Source organism: Geotrypetes seraphini, chromosome 1 (assembly GCF_902459505.1).
Source record: "Geotrypetes seraphini chromosome 1, aGeoSer1.1, whole genome shotgun sequence".
Taxonomy (NCBI): domain Eukaryota; kingdom Metazoa; phylum Chordata; class Amphibia; order Gymnophiona; family Dermophiidae; genus Geotrypetes; species Geotrypetes seraphini.
The window spans coordinates 126501184-126519188 of NC_047084.1; the positions used below are offsets into that span (position 1 = coordinate 126501184).

Genomic DNA, 18005 nt, shown 5'->3' on the forward strand with positions numbered 1-18005 from the left:
GGTCTGACCCAGCAGCAGCAAATTCTTATGTTCTTATAGCCAAAAGTACACATTCTCCATCCTCTGCCACAGCCCATAGGGGGGTGACTGCAGCTTTATATCAGTTGTTGGGAGCTCACCACCTCCGATTTCTGGATGTTAAACATCATTTGTCAGGGTTACATTCTTCAATTCCACACCCTTCCTCCAAATCATCCACCAAGAGAGTCTGCTTCAAACCCTGCACAGTCCCTGCTTCTTCTCAGTGCCATTGAAGAAGTTCCTCGCTCTCAACTCAACCAGATTCTACTCCTGTTATCTCTTAGTTCCAAAGAAGACTGGAGGTTTGCAGCCCATTCTGGATCTCAGGAATCTCAACAAATATCTCATCGAGGAGAAATTTCGGATGCTGTCTCTTGCCCTTCTCTATCCCCTATTGGCGCAGAATGAATGGCTATGCTCTCTGGATCTCAAGGAAGCCTATACTCGTATACCTATCCATCTGGCTTCCAGAATATACCTCCGTTTTCAAGTGAATCAGCATCATTACCAATACAAAGTACTTCGGTTCGGCCTGACCTCTTCTCTTAGGGTCTTTACGAAGTGCTTGATTGTGTTGCAGTGGCCCTCCGATCTCATGGTCTTCAGTTTTTTCCTTACCTGGACGACTGGTTGATCAAGGCTTCATCATCTCAGTAAGTAGGACGGGCGACAACTCAAACCATCTCTTTCCTTCAAGCCTTGGGCTTCGAGATCAATTTCCCCAAATTGTTTCTGCAATCGACTCAACAACTCCAGTTCATTGGAGCCATTCTTGATACTACTCTCAAGGCGTTTCTTCCTCCAGACCGCCTAACCGCTCTGCTTCATCTCTGCCAGCAGAGGTTTCATCTCCAAAAGATCTCTGCTAGGCACATGATGGTTCTCTTAGGCCAAATGGCCTTCACAGTTAATGTGACACCACTTGCAAGGCTACATCTTCGCACTCCTCAGTGGGCCCTCGCTTTTCAGTAGTCTCAGGTGACAGATCGGCTCTCACAGCATATCTCTGAAACCTCATCTCTTTTACAGTCGCTCCACTGGGGAATGTCTCCTCCAATCTCTCCAGAGGTATCCTTTTCCATCTACCTCCTCATCAACAGGTGCTCTCGACGGATGCTTCCTCGTATGCCTGGGGGGTGCACATGAACGGTCTTCAAACGCAGGGCCATTGGACTTCCAAAGAATGCAAATTTCACATCAATTTGCTAGAGCTCAGAGCAATATACTATGTACTGAAAGCTTTCCATCATCTTCTAAGCGATCAAGTCCTCCTTCGCACAATCAAATAGCAATGTACTACAAAAACAAGCAAGGAGACATGGACTCTCTTCCACTTTGTCAGGAGGCTCAAAAGATCTGGCTTTGGGCGACAGCCCGCAGCCTTTTACTCAGGTTAGTCTATATACAAGGCGAGCAGAATTCTTCAACCTCACGAATGGACACTCGGCTCAAATGCCCTCCAGTCCATCACTCCTCAGGTGGACTTGTTTGCAGCTCCCCATAATCACCAGTTGCTCCAGTTCTGCTCCAGACTTTATTCACTTCACCGTCTGGAAGCAGATGCATTTCTACAGAACTGGACGCAAATGTTTCTAAATGTGTTTCCTTCCACTCCTCTCATATTGAAAACTCTTTTCAAACTCAAGCAGGAGTCAGCCCCATGATACTCATAGCTGCTCAGTGGCTCAGTGGCCTGGTGCTGGTTCTCCCTTCTACTTCAACTCAGCACCAGGGAACTCATACCTCTTCCAATCTTTCCTTCTCTGCTTACACAGAATCAAAGGGCTCTTTTTCATCCCAACCTGCAGTCATTAAACCTGACAGCTTGGTATCTCTTGGGCTGAGCTCATCTGATTTTCATCCTGGTATCTGCTTCATCATCATCACAATCCAACTTTTTATCAGTTGATCTTATTTTGGACTATTTGCTCCATCTTTCCAACTCTGGACTCAAATCAACTTCTGTTAGAATCCATCTCAGTGCTATTACAGCTTTTCATGTTCCAGTCGAAGGTAAACCTCTCACGGCTCATCCTTTGGTCTCCAGATTCATGAAGGGTCTATTCAATGTAAAACCACCTCTCACGGTGACGGGATAATCGTATGCCGACAATCCAGCGCTGACAATTAAGCACAAGACAGAAGCACACTGCCGAAAGCTGCCAAAAAACTTATTTTTTAAGAGACTCTCTCCTAGCTTCGCCTCTATATGTTTCAGGCGGCCTATGATGCCTTCGAGTTAGAAACATAGAAAATGACGGCAGAAAAGGGCCACGGCCCATCTAGTCTGCTCACACTAATGACCCACCCCCTAACTTACTCCGTGAAGAGATCCCACATGCCAATCCCATCTTTTCTTAAAATCTGGCCTCAATTAGCTGTAGTGGAAGATTATTCCAGCGATCAACCACCCTTTTGGTGAAGAAATATTTTCTGGTGTCGCCATGAAATTTTCCTCCCCTGATTTTCAACGAATGCCCTCTTGTTGCCGTGGGTCCTTTAAGAAAAAAGAGATCTTCTTCCACCTTGATACAGCCCGTGACATATTTGAACGTCTCGATCATGTCTCCTCTCTTCTCTGCGTTCCTCGAATGAGTATAGCTGCAACTTACCCAGCCGTTCCTCATACGGGAGATCTAATCTAATCCTTAAGTTTGTATACCGCATCATCTCCACGTTCGTAGAGCTCGACGCGGTTCACAGTAGGAGAAATAGGAAGGAACTACAACAGAGGGTTAGAGGTAGAAGTGTGAAGAAAATTTAGAGGACTTGGGAAGCCAAGATATAAGAGTTTCCTTGATTCCTAAGTTGGAGGGAGACTTACATTTTTTGAGAAAAGCCAGGTTTTCAGATGTTTGCGGAAAACTTGGAGAGAGCTCAAGTTCCGAAGAGGGGAGGTAAGGTTGTTCCAAAGCTCAGTGATTTTGAAGTGGAGGGAGGTCACTAGCTTTCCTGTGTGGGAAATGCCTTTTAGCGAGGGGAAGGATAGTTTTAATTTGTGGGAGGATCTGGTGGTATTAGGGTTTGAGGAATTCCAAGAAAGAGGGATAAAAGGAGGGAGGATACCATATAGGATTTTGAAAGCTAAACAGGCGCATTTATAATGGACCCTGGCGATTATCGGAAGCCAGTGGAGCTTGACCAGGAGCGGGGAGACATGGTCAAATTTACTTTTAGCGAAGATGAGCTTGGCCGCGGCATTCTGAATCCGTTGGAGTCTGTGGAGGTTTTTCTTAGTTAGGCTTAAGTAGATAGAGTTGCAATAGTCCAATCTAGAGAGGATGATGGATTGGACAAGGAGGGTAAAATGTTTTTGATGGAAGCAGGATCTAACTTTCCTAAGCATGTGAAGGCTGAAAAAAGCATTTTTTTTTTTACCAAGGATTGGAGGTGGTCATTGAAGGACAATGTGGAATCAATGATCCTTGAGTCCTGAGACCATCCTGGTGGCCATTCGCTGAACCGACTCAACTCTCAGCACGTCTTTTTGATAATGTGTCCTCCAGAATTTTACACAATATTCCAGATGGGGTCTCATCATGGATCTATACAACGGCATTATGACCTCGGGCTTACGGCTGACGAAGCTTCTAGAGATACAACCCATGATTTGTCTGGCCTTGGATGAAGCTTTCTCCACTTGATAGGCAGTCTTCATGTCTTCGCTAATGATCACCCCCAAGTCACGTTCTGCTACAGTCCTTGCTAGGATCTCACCATCTAGGGTGTAAGTTCTGCACGGATTTCTGCTGCCAAGGTGCATGACCTTACACTTTTTGGCATTGAAGCTTAGTTGGCAAGTCTTTGACCAATGCTCCAGCAGGAGTAGGTCCTGCGTCATACTGTTGGGCACTGTGCTTTTGTCGGGCACTGTGCTTTTGTCTATTGTGCTTTTGCCTACTATGTTGCATAGTTTGGTGTCATCAGCGAATAATGTAATTTTACCTTGAAGCCCTTTAGCCAAGTCTCTTATGAAGATGTTAAATAGGATCGGGCCCAAGACCGAGCCCTGCGGTACTCCGTTGATCACCTCCGTCGTATCGGAGAGGGTACCATTTACCACTACCCTCTGAAGTCTATCTCTAAGCCAGTTCTTAACCCATGCAGTTAATGTTTCACCTAATCCAATCGAACTCATCTTGCTCAATAACCTGCGGTGTGGGACGCTATCAAACGCTTTGCTGAAGTGCAAATACACGAAGTCCAGAGACTCCCCTATATCCAGCTTTCTTGTTATCCAGTCGAAGAAGCTGATCAGATTTGATTGGCAGGATCTTCCCTTCGTAAAACCATGTTGATGGCGATCTCGTAGATTCTCCTCGTTCAGGATCGCATCTAATTGGCGTTTGATTAGTGTTTCCATAAGTTTACTCACTATCGATGTGAGACTCACTAGTCTGTAATTCGCACCCTCGGTCTTGCATCCCTTTTTGTGGAGTGGAATGACGTTAGCCAGGACTCTTCCTGTACTTAGGGACAGATTGAAGAGCGCGGATAACGATTCCGCCAGGACGTCACTCAACTCCCTGAGCACCCTGGGGTGTAGTTTGTCTGGTCCCATAGCTTTGTTCACCTTTTGTCTTTATCTCATAGTAGACACTGCTGGGTGTAAACTCAAAATTACGAAACGGGTCTTCCTAGCTTTCCCTTGTCTGCAGCTGAGGGCTGGATCCCGGCGCCTCGCAAGTGAAGACTGAGCAGAAGTATTCATTTAAAAGTTTGGCGTTATCAGAGTCAGATTCTACATTGTTCCCATCAGGTTTCCTAAGACGTACTATCCCATCTGTTTCTTTTTCTGTCACTAATATAACTGAAGAAGGATTTATCACCCTTCTTGATGTTCTTCGCTAGATTCTTCTCCATTCGGAGTTTGGCGGCTCTGACTGCTGTTTTGACTGCTTTAGACTTGGCCAGATAGTCTTCCTTAGATTCTTGCTTCCCTGATTGTTTGTAGAAGATAAATGCTCTTTTCTTCTTTTTTATGAGGTCTGAGATCTCCGCAGAGAATCAATGTGGTCTATTGTTTCTTCGCCGTTTATTTACTGATTTTATGTAGCGGTTGGTTGCTTCGTGTATGGTTGATTTCAGAGTTGACCACATTACCTCTACATTATTTGTTTCGGCTTGGTTTTGCAGTGCCCGATGGACAAAATCTCCCATGCTTTCGAAGTTTGTGCCCTTAAAGTTGAGGACCTTGGTTGATGTGTTTGACTTAGTGAACCCTTTCCTGAGGTTGAACCATATCATGTTGTGATCACTGGAGGCCAACGTATCACCTACCGAGACCTCTGTGACACTTTCTCCGTTGGTGAGTATCAGGTCCAGTATCGTCCGGTCCCTAAATACCATTTGTCTGAGTCTCGCTCCCTTTATAGAGGTTAATAGTTTCCTGCTGCTGCTGGTCGTAGTGGAAAGTTTGTTCCAGTCCACATCAGGCATATTGAAGTCTCCTAGCAATATTGTGTCTCCACGCAAAGTGATATTCTCAATGTCTTTGACTAATTCTATATTCATGTCCTCCTGTTGTCTTGGAGGTCTGTATACTACACCAAGATACAGGCATTTGTCCTTTCCCCTAGCCAAATTCACCCAGAGGGATTCCCCGGTGTACTTAACATCTGTGATTTTGGTAACTTAGATGTCCTCTTTAGTGTATAGTGCTACCCCTCCTCCCATTTTGCCCTCACTGTCTCGACGAAGTAAGTTGTATCCCGGTATAGCCATATCCCACCCATGCTTTCTACGCACGCATCCAAAGTTTCTACCAAAAGTGGTCATGGAGTTCCATCTCAATCAGTCGATTGTGCTTCCAGTTTTTCTCCCCAAACCTCATTCTCATGCAGGAGAAATGGCACTTCACACTCTGGACTGTAAACGTGTTTTGGCCTGCTATATCGACAGAACAAACCTCATAGAACATATCCCCAACTGTTCATCTCATTTGATACTAACAAATTAGGGTATCCTGTTTCCTTTTTTTTTTAAATAGTTTTTATTGAGAAAGCAGTCAAATACAAACAACAAGGTCCAAGCAGAGGTCCAAAGAACTGGTACAGGAAAAGAGTAAAACATTGGTAGATACAAATGCTGTACAACAGGAGAGGTGCAATCGAAACGGCCACTAGAGATAAATACAAAGTCAGCTTAATAGAAGAGGAGAACCCTGCCAAATCGGGTCCTGGTAGGCGCACAAAAAAAAAATCAACCTCCTAAAGATAACAAAGACAGCAAAAACATTTTGTCAAAAGTAGAAACCCCGCACGCAACAGTCTCCCACTCATCCCGCTTACAAAACTATCCAGCGCAAGCAATCCATACAAACCACAACATCCATACACCAAGCACACCTCAAGCAAACAACAAGCAGCCGAGCTCGAGAGTCACCGGCCAGATCAGTAGTTTGAGATCCCAAAAGGTAAGCCTGACCAATCTCCCCAAAATATTCCTCTCATCAGCGGATGCCATTTACCACTACTTTTTTATATCGCTGAGTCACCTTTAAAGCAATCAGCGCTGTGGGGTATTATACCTTCAGATGACTCTGTGTTTATGCTTCCTGAACTGAAGTTCAGCCATGAATGTTGACCCAATAAGAATTGAAGGGGGGGGGGGGGGTGCTGTGTATTGGACTAAATGGTATGGAATCTGTTGCTTTTGTAAGATTTCATTGATCATTCCAGGCTTCTTTTGTTTTGTCAGGTATGTGGGATTTCTTAGGGAGAGTAGGAGATACTGGATGGGACATTTGGCCTTTATCTGCTGTCATTTTTCTATGTTTCTAGCATAGTTTTATAAGCTCTATGTGACAGAACATGATAATAATCTGAACATGTAACTTACAATTATTTCAGGAGAACATACTTGAGCGGATTCATTTTCACATTGTGCCAAATATCAAAGGAGATATGTGTGCATCTAAAGCCTGCATCACACACCAGAAGTTTGCTATGACTTTGTATGAACAGGTTAGAAATGTTTATCTTATTCTACGTTCTTTCAGCTGCTTCACTGTCCTCAGACTAATCTGGTTTTCCTTTTTTTTTTCCTTCAGTGTGTCTGTCGCAGCTGTGGGGCTTCCTCAGATCCGCTCCCTTTCACGGAGTTTGTACGGTACATTTCCACCACAGCTCTATGGTAAGAGATGTTTTCTGTTATCAGTCACCTGGTTTAAGCATAGATGTCTGTGGCTGGAATCTGGTAGCAATAAAGAATAGTTCAGTACAAATTAGAAAAATATAAATCAAAATAACCCAATAATTAAATATAAATATTGTGAAAAGCATGTTCAGAAAAAAGGAATTTGTGCATACATTGTAACTTAATTTGGAAGGGTAACTACCTTTTTCCCAGGACAAGCAGGCAGCATATTCTCTACATGTGAGTGACGTCATCCACGGAGCCCCGATCGGATGCTCTCGCAAGCAAACTTGCTTGAAGATCTTCAAACTTGCGAGTGTACCGTGCATGCGTGTGTGCCTTCCCGCCCGAGTTAGGGCGCGTGTCTCCTCAGCATGGCCTCAGTTCTTGTTTTTCTGCGGAGCCAAGAAGCCCTGTTCTACAGCTCTGCCGTTTCCTACTTGCCTTCTCGCACCAAGGTTTTCTTTCTTTTATTTTATTTTTCTTTAAGTCGCTGTGTGGAGCTCCTTTTATTTTAAAAAAACAAACAAAAAACCCCCCCAAAAAACATTTGTGGTGTTCCTGCTGGTTTCCTCCGGTGGGCCCTTCATGGGCTTCGGCCCTGTCGCTAGTCCTCGTTTGGCTGCGGCTGTGTTTTTCTTTCTCCCCTGGCCTCTCACCGGCCATTCTACTCTCTCTACTCGTGTGAGTAGAATGGCCGGGCTCTTTTCCTTCATTGGAATCGAGCTGACGTGGCCTCGATCCCCAGTGGCGGCCTCGTCTAATCCCTCTGGTCCCGTCTGCTGTCCCTCATGGGTTCCATCCTTGGGTAAGTCTCTTCTTTCCTTCCTAGGTGCGTTACCTCAGTAGTGCCGCCGGCTGAATCTCAGGCATTCCAGGCATCGAGTGCAGTCATGCCAGCCTCTACAAGACCTTCGAAGCGTGTCTCCTTTCATGGGAACACTCATTCTCGAGGTTGCCCTCTATGGAGCGCACTGCTGCACCTTCATTACCAGTTTCATTGGTATATTGCCACCTTCAGAAACCTTGACTGAATTCGGCTGAGCGGCGTCGGCTGGGGCTTTGCGCCGTCTTGAACCCTTGTTATTAGCTATTCGACAGGCAAAGGACAAACAGGGTATTCCATGTGCTGGAGTGGAGTATAAAGTATCCGCTTATGCAGATGATATTTTGCTTCATTTGAGGAATCCGGAAACAACAATTCCATGTCTACTTGAAGTAATAGATACATTTGGAAAATTCTCAGGATACAAAATAAATTGGACTAAATCAGAGATTTTACCTTTAAATGTGCATTGTACGAAAGGTATACTTGATTCTTTTCCTTTTATTTGGAAAGAGGATGGAATAAAGTACTTAGGTATTTGGTTGAATAAGACACTCGAAGAGACAATGAGAATAAATGAAAAATTTTTATTACAAAAAGTAACAGAGTTGTGTGAGCAATGGAATCCTTTGCATTTGTCATGGTGGGGAAGAGTTCAAACTGTTAAAATGATGATTTTGCCTGTGGTTTGCTATCAATTGGGAATGATACCAGTGTTTTTTCAGGGGTCTTTCTATAAAAAGTTAAATAGTATTCTGGTTAAATTTATTTGGCTGGGTAAAATTGCAAGAGTGGCTCTAGTGTCTCTACAAAGGCCAATTGAGGAGGGTGGGGTAAATTTCCCCAATTTTTATAGGTATCATCAGGCCTATATCATGCGCCAAGGTATGTATTGGGTCCTCCCAGAGCTTTTGGAACAACTACCAGAATGGTTATGGGTGGAGAGATCACTTATATTTCCACTTAGGCTTGATCTTCTGCTTAGTATAAAAATGCCTAGAATATGTAAAGACAATAGAGTATTAATGGATACTTGGAAAACATTATGACTTGTAGACAAATTAACTCCTGATTCTATTTTAAAATCGACACATCAATCTATTTGGGTAAACTCCAAGATACAAATAGGCGGGTTTAAGGTTGTCTTGAAGGATTGGATTAAAAAAGATATAAGATACTTAAAGGAAGTAATTGATAATGGTAAGCTGCTTGATTTTTCACAATTGCAACATAAATATGGTCTGAATAAATAACAAAGTTATAAGTGGTTGCAATTGAAGCAGGCTATTCAGGTGGGGTTCCCTGAATGAAAATCTTTAAATGATCATTACAGCTTAGAATTCTTATGTTTCCAGGCAGATTTTCTGGGACACCATGCCGCAAAGTGGTATAAAATTATATCTAATTATTTGAATAAGAAACCTAAAAATGGATTAAGAGATATTTGGAGCATTGAGATTAAGCATCAGATTAATGCATCTCAATAGCCACGTATTTGGTCTTGGAGAATTAAAGGTACGATGTCGGCATCTATTAGGCAAACATGGTTCTTCTTGTTGCATAGAGCATTCTTGACCCCTACTAGATTACAAAAATTAGATTGTTCTAAGTCTAATAGATGCTGGCATTGTAAAATTGAAGTTGGAACTTTAGACCATCTTATTTTATTGTCCATGTATTCAGGCATTTTGGATATCAATCTGGGATCAAGTTAACCTAATGATGGAAAGTCATGTGGCATTGTCCTATGACACGGTGGTTTTTGGAATGTGTATGAGGGCTAAATGCCAAATATCTGCAGCAAATAATAAGTTACTGATGATTCTTACTGGTGTGGGGATCCAGTAACATAGTAACATAATAGATGACGGCAGATAAAGACCCGAATGGTCCATCCAGTCTGCCCAACCTGATTCAATTTAAATTTTTTTTTTTTTTATTATTATTTTTTCTTCTTAGCTATTTCTGGGCAAGAATCCAAAGCTTTACCCGGTACTGTGCTTGAGTTCCAACTGCCGAAATCTCTGTTAAGACTTACTCCAGCCCATCTACACCCTCCCAGCCATTGAAGCCCTCCCCTGCCCATCCTCCACCAAACGACCATACACAGACACAGACCGTGCAAGTCTGCCCAGTAACTGGCCTAGTTCAATATTTAATATTAGTTTCTGATTCTAAATCTTCTGTGTTCATCCCACGCTTCTTTGAACCCAGTCACAATTTTACTCTCCACCACCTCTCTCAGGAGCGCATTCCAGGCATCCACTACCCTCTCCGTAAAGTAGAATTTCCTAACATTGCCCCTGAATCTACCACCCCTCAACCTCAAATTATGTCCTCTGGTTTTACCATTTTTCTTTCTCTGGAAAAGATTTTGTTCTACATTAATACCCTTCAAGTATTTGAACGTCTGAATCATATTTCCCCTGTCTCTCCTTTCCTCTAGGGTATACATATTCAGGGCTTCCAGTCTCTCCTCATACATCTTCTGGCACAAGCCTCCTATCATTTTCATCGCCCTCCTCTGGACCGCCTCAAGTCTTCTTACATCTTTCGCCAGATACGGTCTTCAAAACTGAACACAATACTCCAAGTGGGGCCTCACCAATGACCTGTACAGGGGCATCAACACCTTCTTCCTTCTACTGACTACGCCTCTCTTTATACAGCCCAGCATCCTTCTGGCAGCAGCCACTGCCTTGTCACACTGTTTTTTCGCCTTTAGATCTTCGGACACTATAACCCCATGGTCCCTCTCCCCGTCTGTGCATATCAGCTTCTCTCCTCCCAGCATATACGGTTCCTTCCTATTATTAATCCCCAAATGCATTACTCTGCATTTCTTTGCATTGAATTTTAGTTGCCAGGCATTAGACCATTCCTCTAACTTTTGCAGATCCTTTTTCATATTTTCCACTCCCTCTTCGGTGTCTACTCTGTTACAAATCTTGGTATCATCTGCAAAAAGGCACACTTTTCCTTCTAACCCTTCAGCAATGTCACTCACATACATATTGAACAGGATTGCCCCCGGCACCGAACCCTGAAGGACTCCACTAGTCACCTTTACTTCCTTCGAGCGACTTCCATTAACCACCACCCTCTGGCGTCTGTCCGACAGCCAGTTTCTGACCCAGTTCACTACTTTAGGTCCTAACTTCAGCCCTTCAAGTTTGTTCAACAGCCTCCTATGAGGAACTGTATCAAAGGCTTTGCTGAAATCCAAGTAAATTACATCTAGCCTATGTCCTCAATCCAGTTCTCCGGTCACCCAGTCAAAAAAATTCAATCAGGTTCGTTAGGCACAATTTACCTTTAATAAAGCCATGTTGCCTCAGATCCTGTAACCTATTAGATTCTAGGAAGTACACTATCCTTTCTTTCAGCAACACTTCCATTACACTTCCAAGACAAATGATGGGGTGTATACGCAGAGGTTTCGTCAGCAGGAGACCTGAAGTTGTGATGCCGTTGTACAGAGCCATGGTGAGGCCTCACTTAGAGTACTGCGTTCAGTTTTGGAGACCTCACTACCGAAAGGACGTGCTGAGAATCGAGTTGGTACAGCGAACAGCCACCAGGATGGTCTTGGGGCTCAAGGATCTCACGTATGAAGAAAGACTAAAGAAATTGCGACTGTACTCACTTGAGGAAAGAAGAGAACGGGGAGATATGATTGAAACGTATAAGTATATCACGGGACGCATCGAGTCAGAAGATGATATCTTCCGGCTCAAGGGACCCTCGACCACCAGAGGGCATCCGCTGAAAATCAGGGGAGGGAAGTTTCGTGGCGACTTCAGGAAGTATTTCTTCACCGAGAGAGTTGTGGATCATTGGAACAGACTCCCACTCCAGGTGATAAAGGCCAGCAGCGTGACGGATTTTAAGAGAAAATGGGATACTCACGTGGGATCTTTAAGTGAGTAAACTCAGGGGGGGGATACATGGAATGGGCAGACTTGGTGGGCTATAGCCCTTTTCTGCCGCTTTTTTCTATGTTTCTATGTTTCTGTTTTTCCAACAACTGAAGTGAGGCTCACCGGCCTGTAGTTTCCTGCTTCATCCCTGTGACCACTTTTATGAATAGGGACCACATCCGCTCTCCTCCAATCCCCAGGAATCACTCCCGTCTCCAGAGATTTGTTGAACAAGTCTTTAATAGGACTCGCCAGAACCTCTCTGAGCTCCCTTAGTATCCTGGGATGGATCCCGTCTGGTCCCATCGCTTTGTCCACCTTCAGTTTTTCAAGTTGCTCATAAACACCCTCCTCCGTGAATGGCGCAGAATCTACTCCATTTTCTGGTGTAAATTTGCTAGACAATCTTGGTCCTTCTCCAGGATTTTCTTCTGTGAACACAGAACAGAAGTATTTGTTTAGCACATTTGCTTTCTCCTCATCACTCTCCACATATTTGTTCCCAGCATCTTTTAGCCTAGCAATTCCATTTTTTATCTTCCTCCTTTCACTAATATATCTGAAAAAAAAATGAAAAGGGGGCGTGGCTTACCGCGCACACAAAATGGACGTGTGATCGCGGCGCTCCTCTCAACTAGGCAACGGTGATTTAAAAAAGTTTTCCCCTTCGAGCCGATTTCGGCAAAAAAACTAATGCCGACGGTGCAGAAACTTATATACCTACCAGCAGAAGCAATTTAATACTACCCTCCTCCGTCGATACTGAAGAAAGGACTGAGGAGAGGGAGCCAACTGTTACTTCTTTGCCGGCTTTTCTCTGTGCTGGTGCGGTGCGGCAGTGAAGGCAGGCTATTGAACATTGAACTAGCCAACGGCGAAAAAAAAAAAAAGTTTCCCCCTTCAAGCCGATTTTGGTAAAAAGCTAGTGCCTGTCGATGCTGAAACTATGGCAGTTTGATACAACCCTCCTCCGCCGGTACTGAAGCAAAGCCCTGAAGGTAAGGAGCCAAAAAGATCAGTTACTTCTTTGCCGGCTTTTTTCTTTGTGCTGTGCAGTACGACATCGAAGGCAAGATACTAGACAGAGTGGCTGGCAAGAGTATACACGATCCTAAAGATAACTGTGGAGAAATAAAATCGACGAAAAAAAAAAAAAAATCAAAAGAAGTACAGGAGCATGGCAAGCACCCGACAAAATAAAAATGAAACTGGTCAGTCGGCAAAAAGGCAGAAGCAGGATCAAATTACACCAAGTAAGGTCCCGCTTCCTGCTGAAGAGTCGGATGTGCTGAGCAAAGCAGAAGTTATGGAGGAACTGAGACAAATTAAACAAATGCTTAAAGAGACTGTGAGTAATAAGACTGAAATGAAGGAAGAAATACTAAATATCCACAGACACATGGAAATAAATAATAAAAGAACAACTGACTTAGAAACTAAAATGGAGGTTTTAGAATGTGAAGGAAACAGATGTAAAAATGACAGTTTGGAACTGATTCAATTGAAAAATCAGCTGGAAGATTATGAAAACCGAGGAAGAAGAAAGAATATAAAACTTTTTGGAATGCAGGAAAATTTGGAAGGGAAAAATGCCATACAATTTTTAGAAAATTTAATTCCTAAAATACTGCAATTGGATTTTAAACAGCCATTAGAAATAGAAAGGGCGCACAGGATCCCATTAAAAAATATGGAAAATCAAGGCAGACCAAGACCATTAATATTTAAAATGCTAAGATACCAGCAAGCAATAGAAATTTTAAATGCTGCCAAGAAAGACAAAAATTTAAATTACAAAGGATCCAAAATATGGTTTTTGCCTGATTTTGCTAAAAACACAGCAAATAAAAGAAAGAGATTCCTAGACTTGAGACCTCAATTAAAGGAAAAGGGATATAAATATGGTTTGTATTACCCAGCAAAAATTAGGTTATCTTCTGGAGATAAATCCTTGTATTTTGAAGATCCGGAAAAACTAAAGACCTTCCTTTCAAAATCAGAACCTATGTCATTCTAACATAATGGATGTTGAAATGAACAGAAGATTTTAAGACTGGTTTTGATGTACATTGTGAAAAAAAAAATAAATTTCAATATAAAACTGTGAGACTTTGGAATACTGAAGAAAGAAGAATATGAAATAAAGAACAGGAAATAAAACAAACTAAAGAAAAAGACAACAAAAAAAAAATATAAAGAAGAAATAGACAAGAAAGATGGACTGGAAACTCAAGAGTCTAAACTTTAGAAAAGTAAAAGTTGGATGGCTGGAGTAAAGAGTGATCATAAAGTAATAAAAAACTTGAATAAATAACAAAAGGAGAAAAAAAGAAGAATACACCAGATAATGATACAATTTGGTAAAAGAAGAAAGCAGAATGGAAAAAAGGATATTAAATAAAATGACTAATGACACTCAAGAGACTAAAGGGAAGAAGAATATAAATAAGAAAACATGATCTATGACATTTAGATGCAAATAAAAGAAAGGAAATGAAAATGTAAAATAAATAAGAAAAATATACTAAATATTAACTATAAATTTTGATTTTGTAATATTATAGTTTCAAAAGGATTTGGTATTAATTCGAAAAGAGGAAAAATATAAAAAAAATATATTAATTTCATTTTTTAGAATGAAAGGATAATAAAAAAAAAATTATTGAAATATAAATAAATAATAATAATTCAAAATTTATAATCAATTTTTAAAGAAGTATATTAAGATATGGATATTTATTTTTATATATTAAAAGGAGGATATGAATTGCTGGAATAGAATATATGAGATATAGAAAAATAACATTACTATATTAAATATATGTTTATGATAGAATTTTGTGATATAAACTAAAATATTGGAGAAATATAAATTAAAGATTGATGAGTGGATAAAGATACATTAATGGAATGTTAGGAGTAAAATATGGTTAAAGTTATCAAAGGTTAATATAACAGATAGAAAATATAATCACTTCGAAAATGGTAAAATGGTAAAAAAAAAAAAAAAGGGGGGGGGGAAAAGATTTTATGTTTAGAAGAAGATATACTAAGATACAATGTGAAAGATTAATGAATTTATTTTAAGAAATGATAAAGGGGATATTAATTAAATATTGGTTGCCTAGAGGGGAGGGGAATGTTCGGGTTGCTGTTCCAATGTGTGTCCTTAAGCAGTCATTATATTGGGGGGGAAAGGGTGGGAAAAAGATGGGTTTTACTAGAACGATTAAGGAAAAGATTAATAAGGGATTGGATACTCCAGGGGAAAAATGTGTGTCATAGAGAAAATTTTTTGGATTTTAAATATGAAGGAAGAAAGGAAAAAGATTATGATGATAAGTTTTAAAATATACAATGTCTTTTAAGATATATTCTATTAATGTCAATGGCCTGAATCATGTAATCAAAAGGAAAAAGATATTAGCATTTTTAAAAAAGCAAAACGCGGATGTTTACTGTTTGCAGGAGACTCATCTGAATATAAAGGAATCAAAAAAACTAAAGGATGGGTGGGTAAAGGAATGTTTTTTTGCTCCAGCAGCAGGTAAAAAAGCAGGGGTAGCAATTCTTATAAATAAAAAATGTATGGCCAATTTTAAGGTAATAAATTCAGATCCACATGGAAGATGGATACATATCGATATAAGTATGGGAAATAATGCCCTGACGTTGTTCAATATATATGCCCCTAATTCGAATCAATCAGAATTTTTAAAAAAGTTACAGAGTATGTTGTTACCACTGGCTGCTTCTAATTTAGTGGTGGCTGGAGATTTTAATGCTGTAATGGATCCATTATTGGATAAAAAACCAGGTAAAAGCATAAAATCTTTAGGTTTAGATAATTTGGCTCAATCATGTGATTTGAAGGATATATGGCGTATTCTTCATTTTAATGATCAGGAATTTTCATTTTGTTCACAGGTTCATAAATCATTTTCAAGAATAGATTATATTTTTGTTTCAACAAATAAGGTGCAACAGGTTATTAAAGCTTCCATAGATCCTATTATTATTTCGGATCATGCGGGAGTATGGATAGAATTACAATTGGATCAATTGGAGAATGGTAGACCTCTTTGGAGATTTGATAATGCATTGCTTATGGATGACAGATTTTTGGAAAATTTTAAAACACAAATTAATGATTTCTTTCAAATAAATTTAGTGGAAGATACATCTATTGAGAATGTATGGGATGCATTTAAAGCAACTATGAGGGGTAATATTATATCATATTCAGCTTTTGTTAGGAAACAGATTAAAATGCAATATATAGAACTAGAAAAAGAAATTAAAACATTAGAAGCTAAATTGGTAAGTAAATGGGAACATGAGGTTTTGCAAGCTCTTTTGAAAGCAAAAGGTAAATATAATGAATTAACTTCAAAAATTATAAGAAGAGATTTGTTTTCCAAGCAAGCAATGTATTATGGAAATTCTAATAAGGCGGGAAGATTATTGGCAAATTATCTTAAAGCAAAAAAAAGAAGAACTAATATAAATGGGATAAAAGATGATAATGGTATAATAACAAATCAAACAAATATAATTTTAAAACAATTTCTAAAATTTTATAAGGACCTGTATTCTTCCGAGCCTTATTTGGAGAGACAAAAAGATGGTAAAAATTTTTTAGATTCTATTAATGGACCTAAGATTCCTGATCATATAAAACGGAGTTTAGATGAACCTATATCATTAAAAGAATTAGAAACAGCGTTGAGATCTCTTAGAGTTGGATCCGCTCCAGGGGGTGATGGTTATACAGTAGAATTTTATAAAACATTTCAAAATGTCCTTTCCCCATATTTACTAAATTTATATCAGACACAACTTATAAAAGGTGATATTAAAGGTACTATGGCTGAATCAATAGTAATTGTTTTGCCTAAGCCAAATAAAGATCCTACTTTGATTTCAAACTACAGGCCTATATCTTTAATAAATGTGGATAATAAACTTTTGGCGAAAATTTTGGCTTTGAGATTAGCCAAAGCTCTCCCACATATTATAGACACGCATCAGACGGGTTTCGTTGCTAAAAGACATTCCTCTAACAACTCTAGATTATTGTTTCATATGTTAAATTTATCAAAAAAAATAGATGAACCGGCTTTTACAGTTTCATTGGATGCAGAAAAAGCGTTTGATAGGGTAGAATGGAATTTTATGTATCAGGCTTTAGAATGGTTTGGTATAGGTTCTGGATTTATACAAATGGTAAAAACTTTGTATAGCTTCCCGATTGCAAGATTAAATATTAATAATATGATATCTGATGGTTTTCAATTGCAGAGGGGAGTTAGACAAGGTTGTCCTTTATCTCCTTTGTTATTTGATGTTGTATTAGAACCCTTATTGTTAGCAATACAGCAAGCAAGGGGGATACAGGGTATTCCATATTCTGATATGGAATATAAAATTTCGGCTTATGCGGATGATATTTTACTTTATTTGAGAAATCCAGAGTCTACCTTATCTTGTCTATTGGAATTAATTGATATGTTTAGCAAATTTTCAGGTTATAAAATTAATTGGAATAAATCTGAAATTATACCTTTAAATGTTCATTGTGTAAAAGGATTAATTGACGCTTTTCCGTTTATATGGAAAGAAGAAGGATTTAAATATCTTGGCATTCAAGTTAAAAATACAATTGAAGATACCGTAAAAGAGAATGAAAAATTTGTATTAAAAAAAGTTACGGAATTGTGTGAGCAATGGAACCCTTTACATATTTCTTGGTGGGGGAGAGTTCAAACTATTAAAATGATGATGCTGCCTGTAGTTTGTTATTTATTTTCAGGGGTCCTTTTATAAAAAGCTTAATAGCATTTTAACAAAATTTCTTTGGCTTGGTAAAACACCTAGAATAGCTTTAGTAACTTTGCAAAAATCAATTAAGGAGGGAGGGGTAAATTTTCCAAATTTCTATAGGTACCATCAAGCCTATATTCTACGTCAGGGTATGTATTGGATCCTCCCAGAACTTATAGATAATGCACCAGATTGGTTGTATTTGGAATGGCGCCTTATGTTTCCCCTAAATTTAGTTCATCTTCCAAGTATTAACATACCTAGAAGATACAGAGAAA

At 40.0% G+C, this 18005-nt stretch overlaps 1 protein-coding gene across 3 annotated transcripts in view; it reads left to right on the forward strand.

The window, feature by feature from the left end:
- Positions 1-18005, forward strand: part of USP53 (ubiquitin specific peptidase 53) — a 262672-nt gene that overhangs the window by 52615 nt on the left and 192052 nt on the right. For all 3 annotated transcript variants that reach the window (XM_033938073.1, XM_033938084.1, XM_033938093.1), the window contains exons 4-5: positions 6873-6986; positions 7073-7155. In XM_033938073.1, the coding sequence (XP_033793964.1) occupies positions 6873-6986; positions 7073-7155 (197 nt within the window). The remainder of the gene's footprint in view (positions 1-6872; positions 6987-7072; positions 7156-18005) is intronic.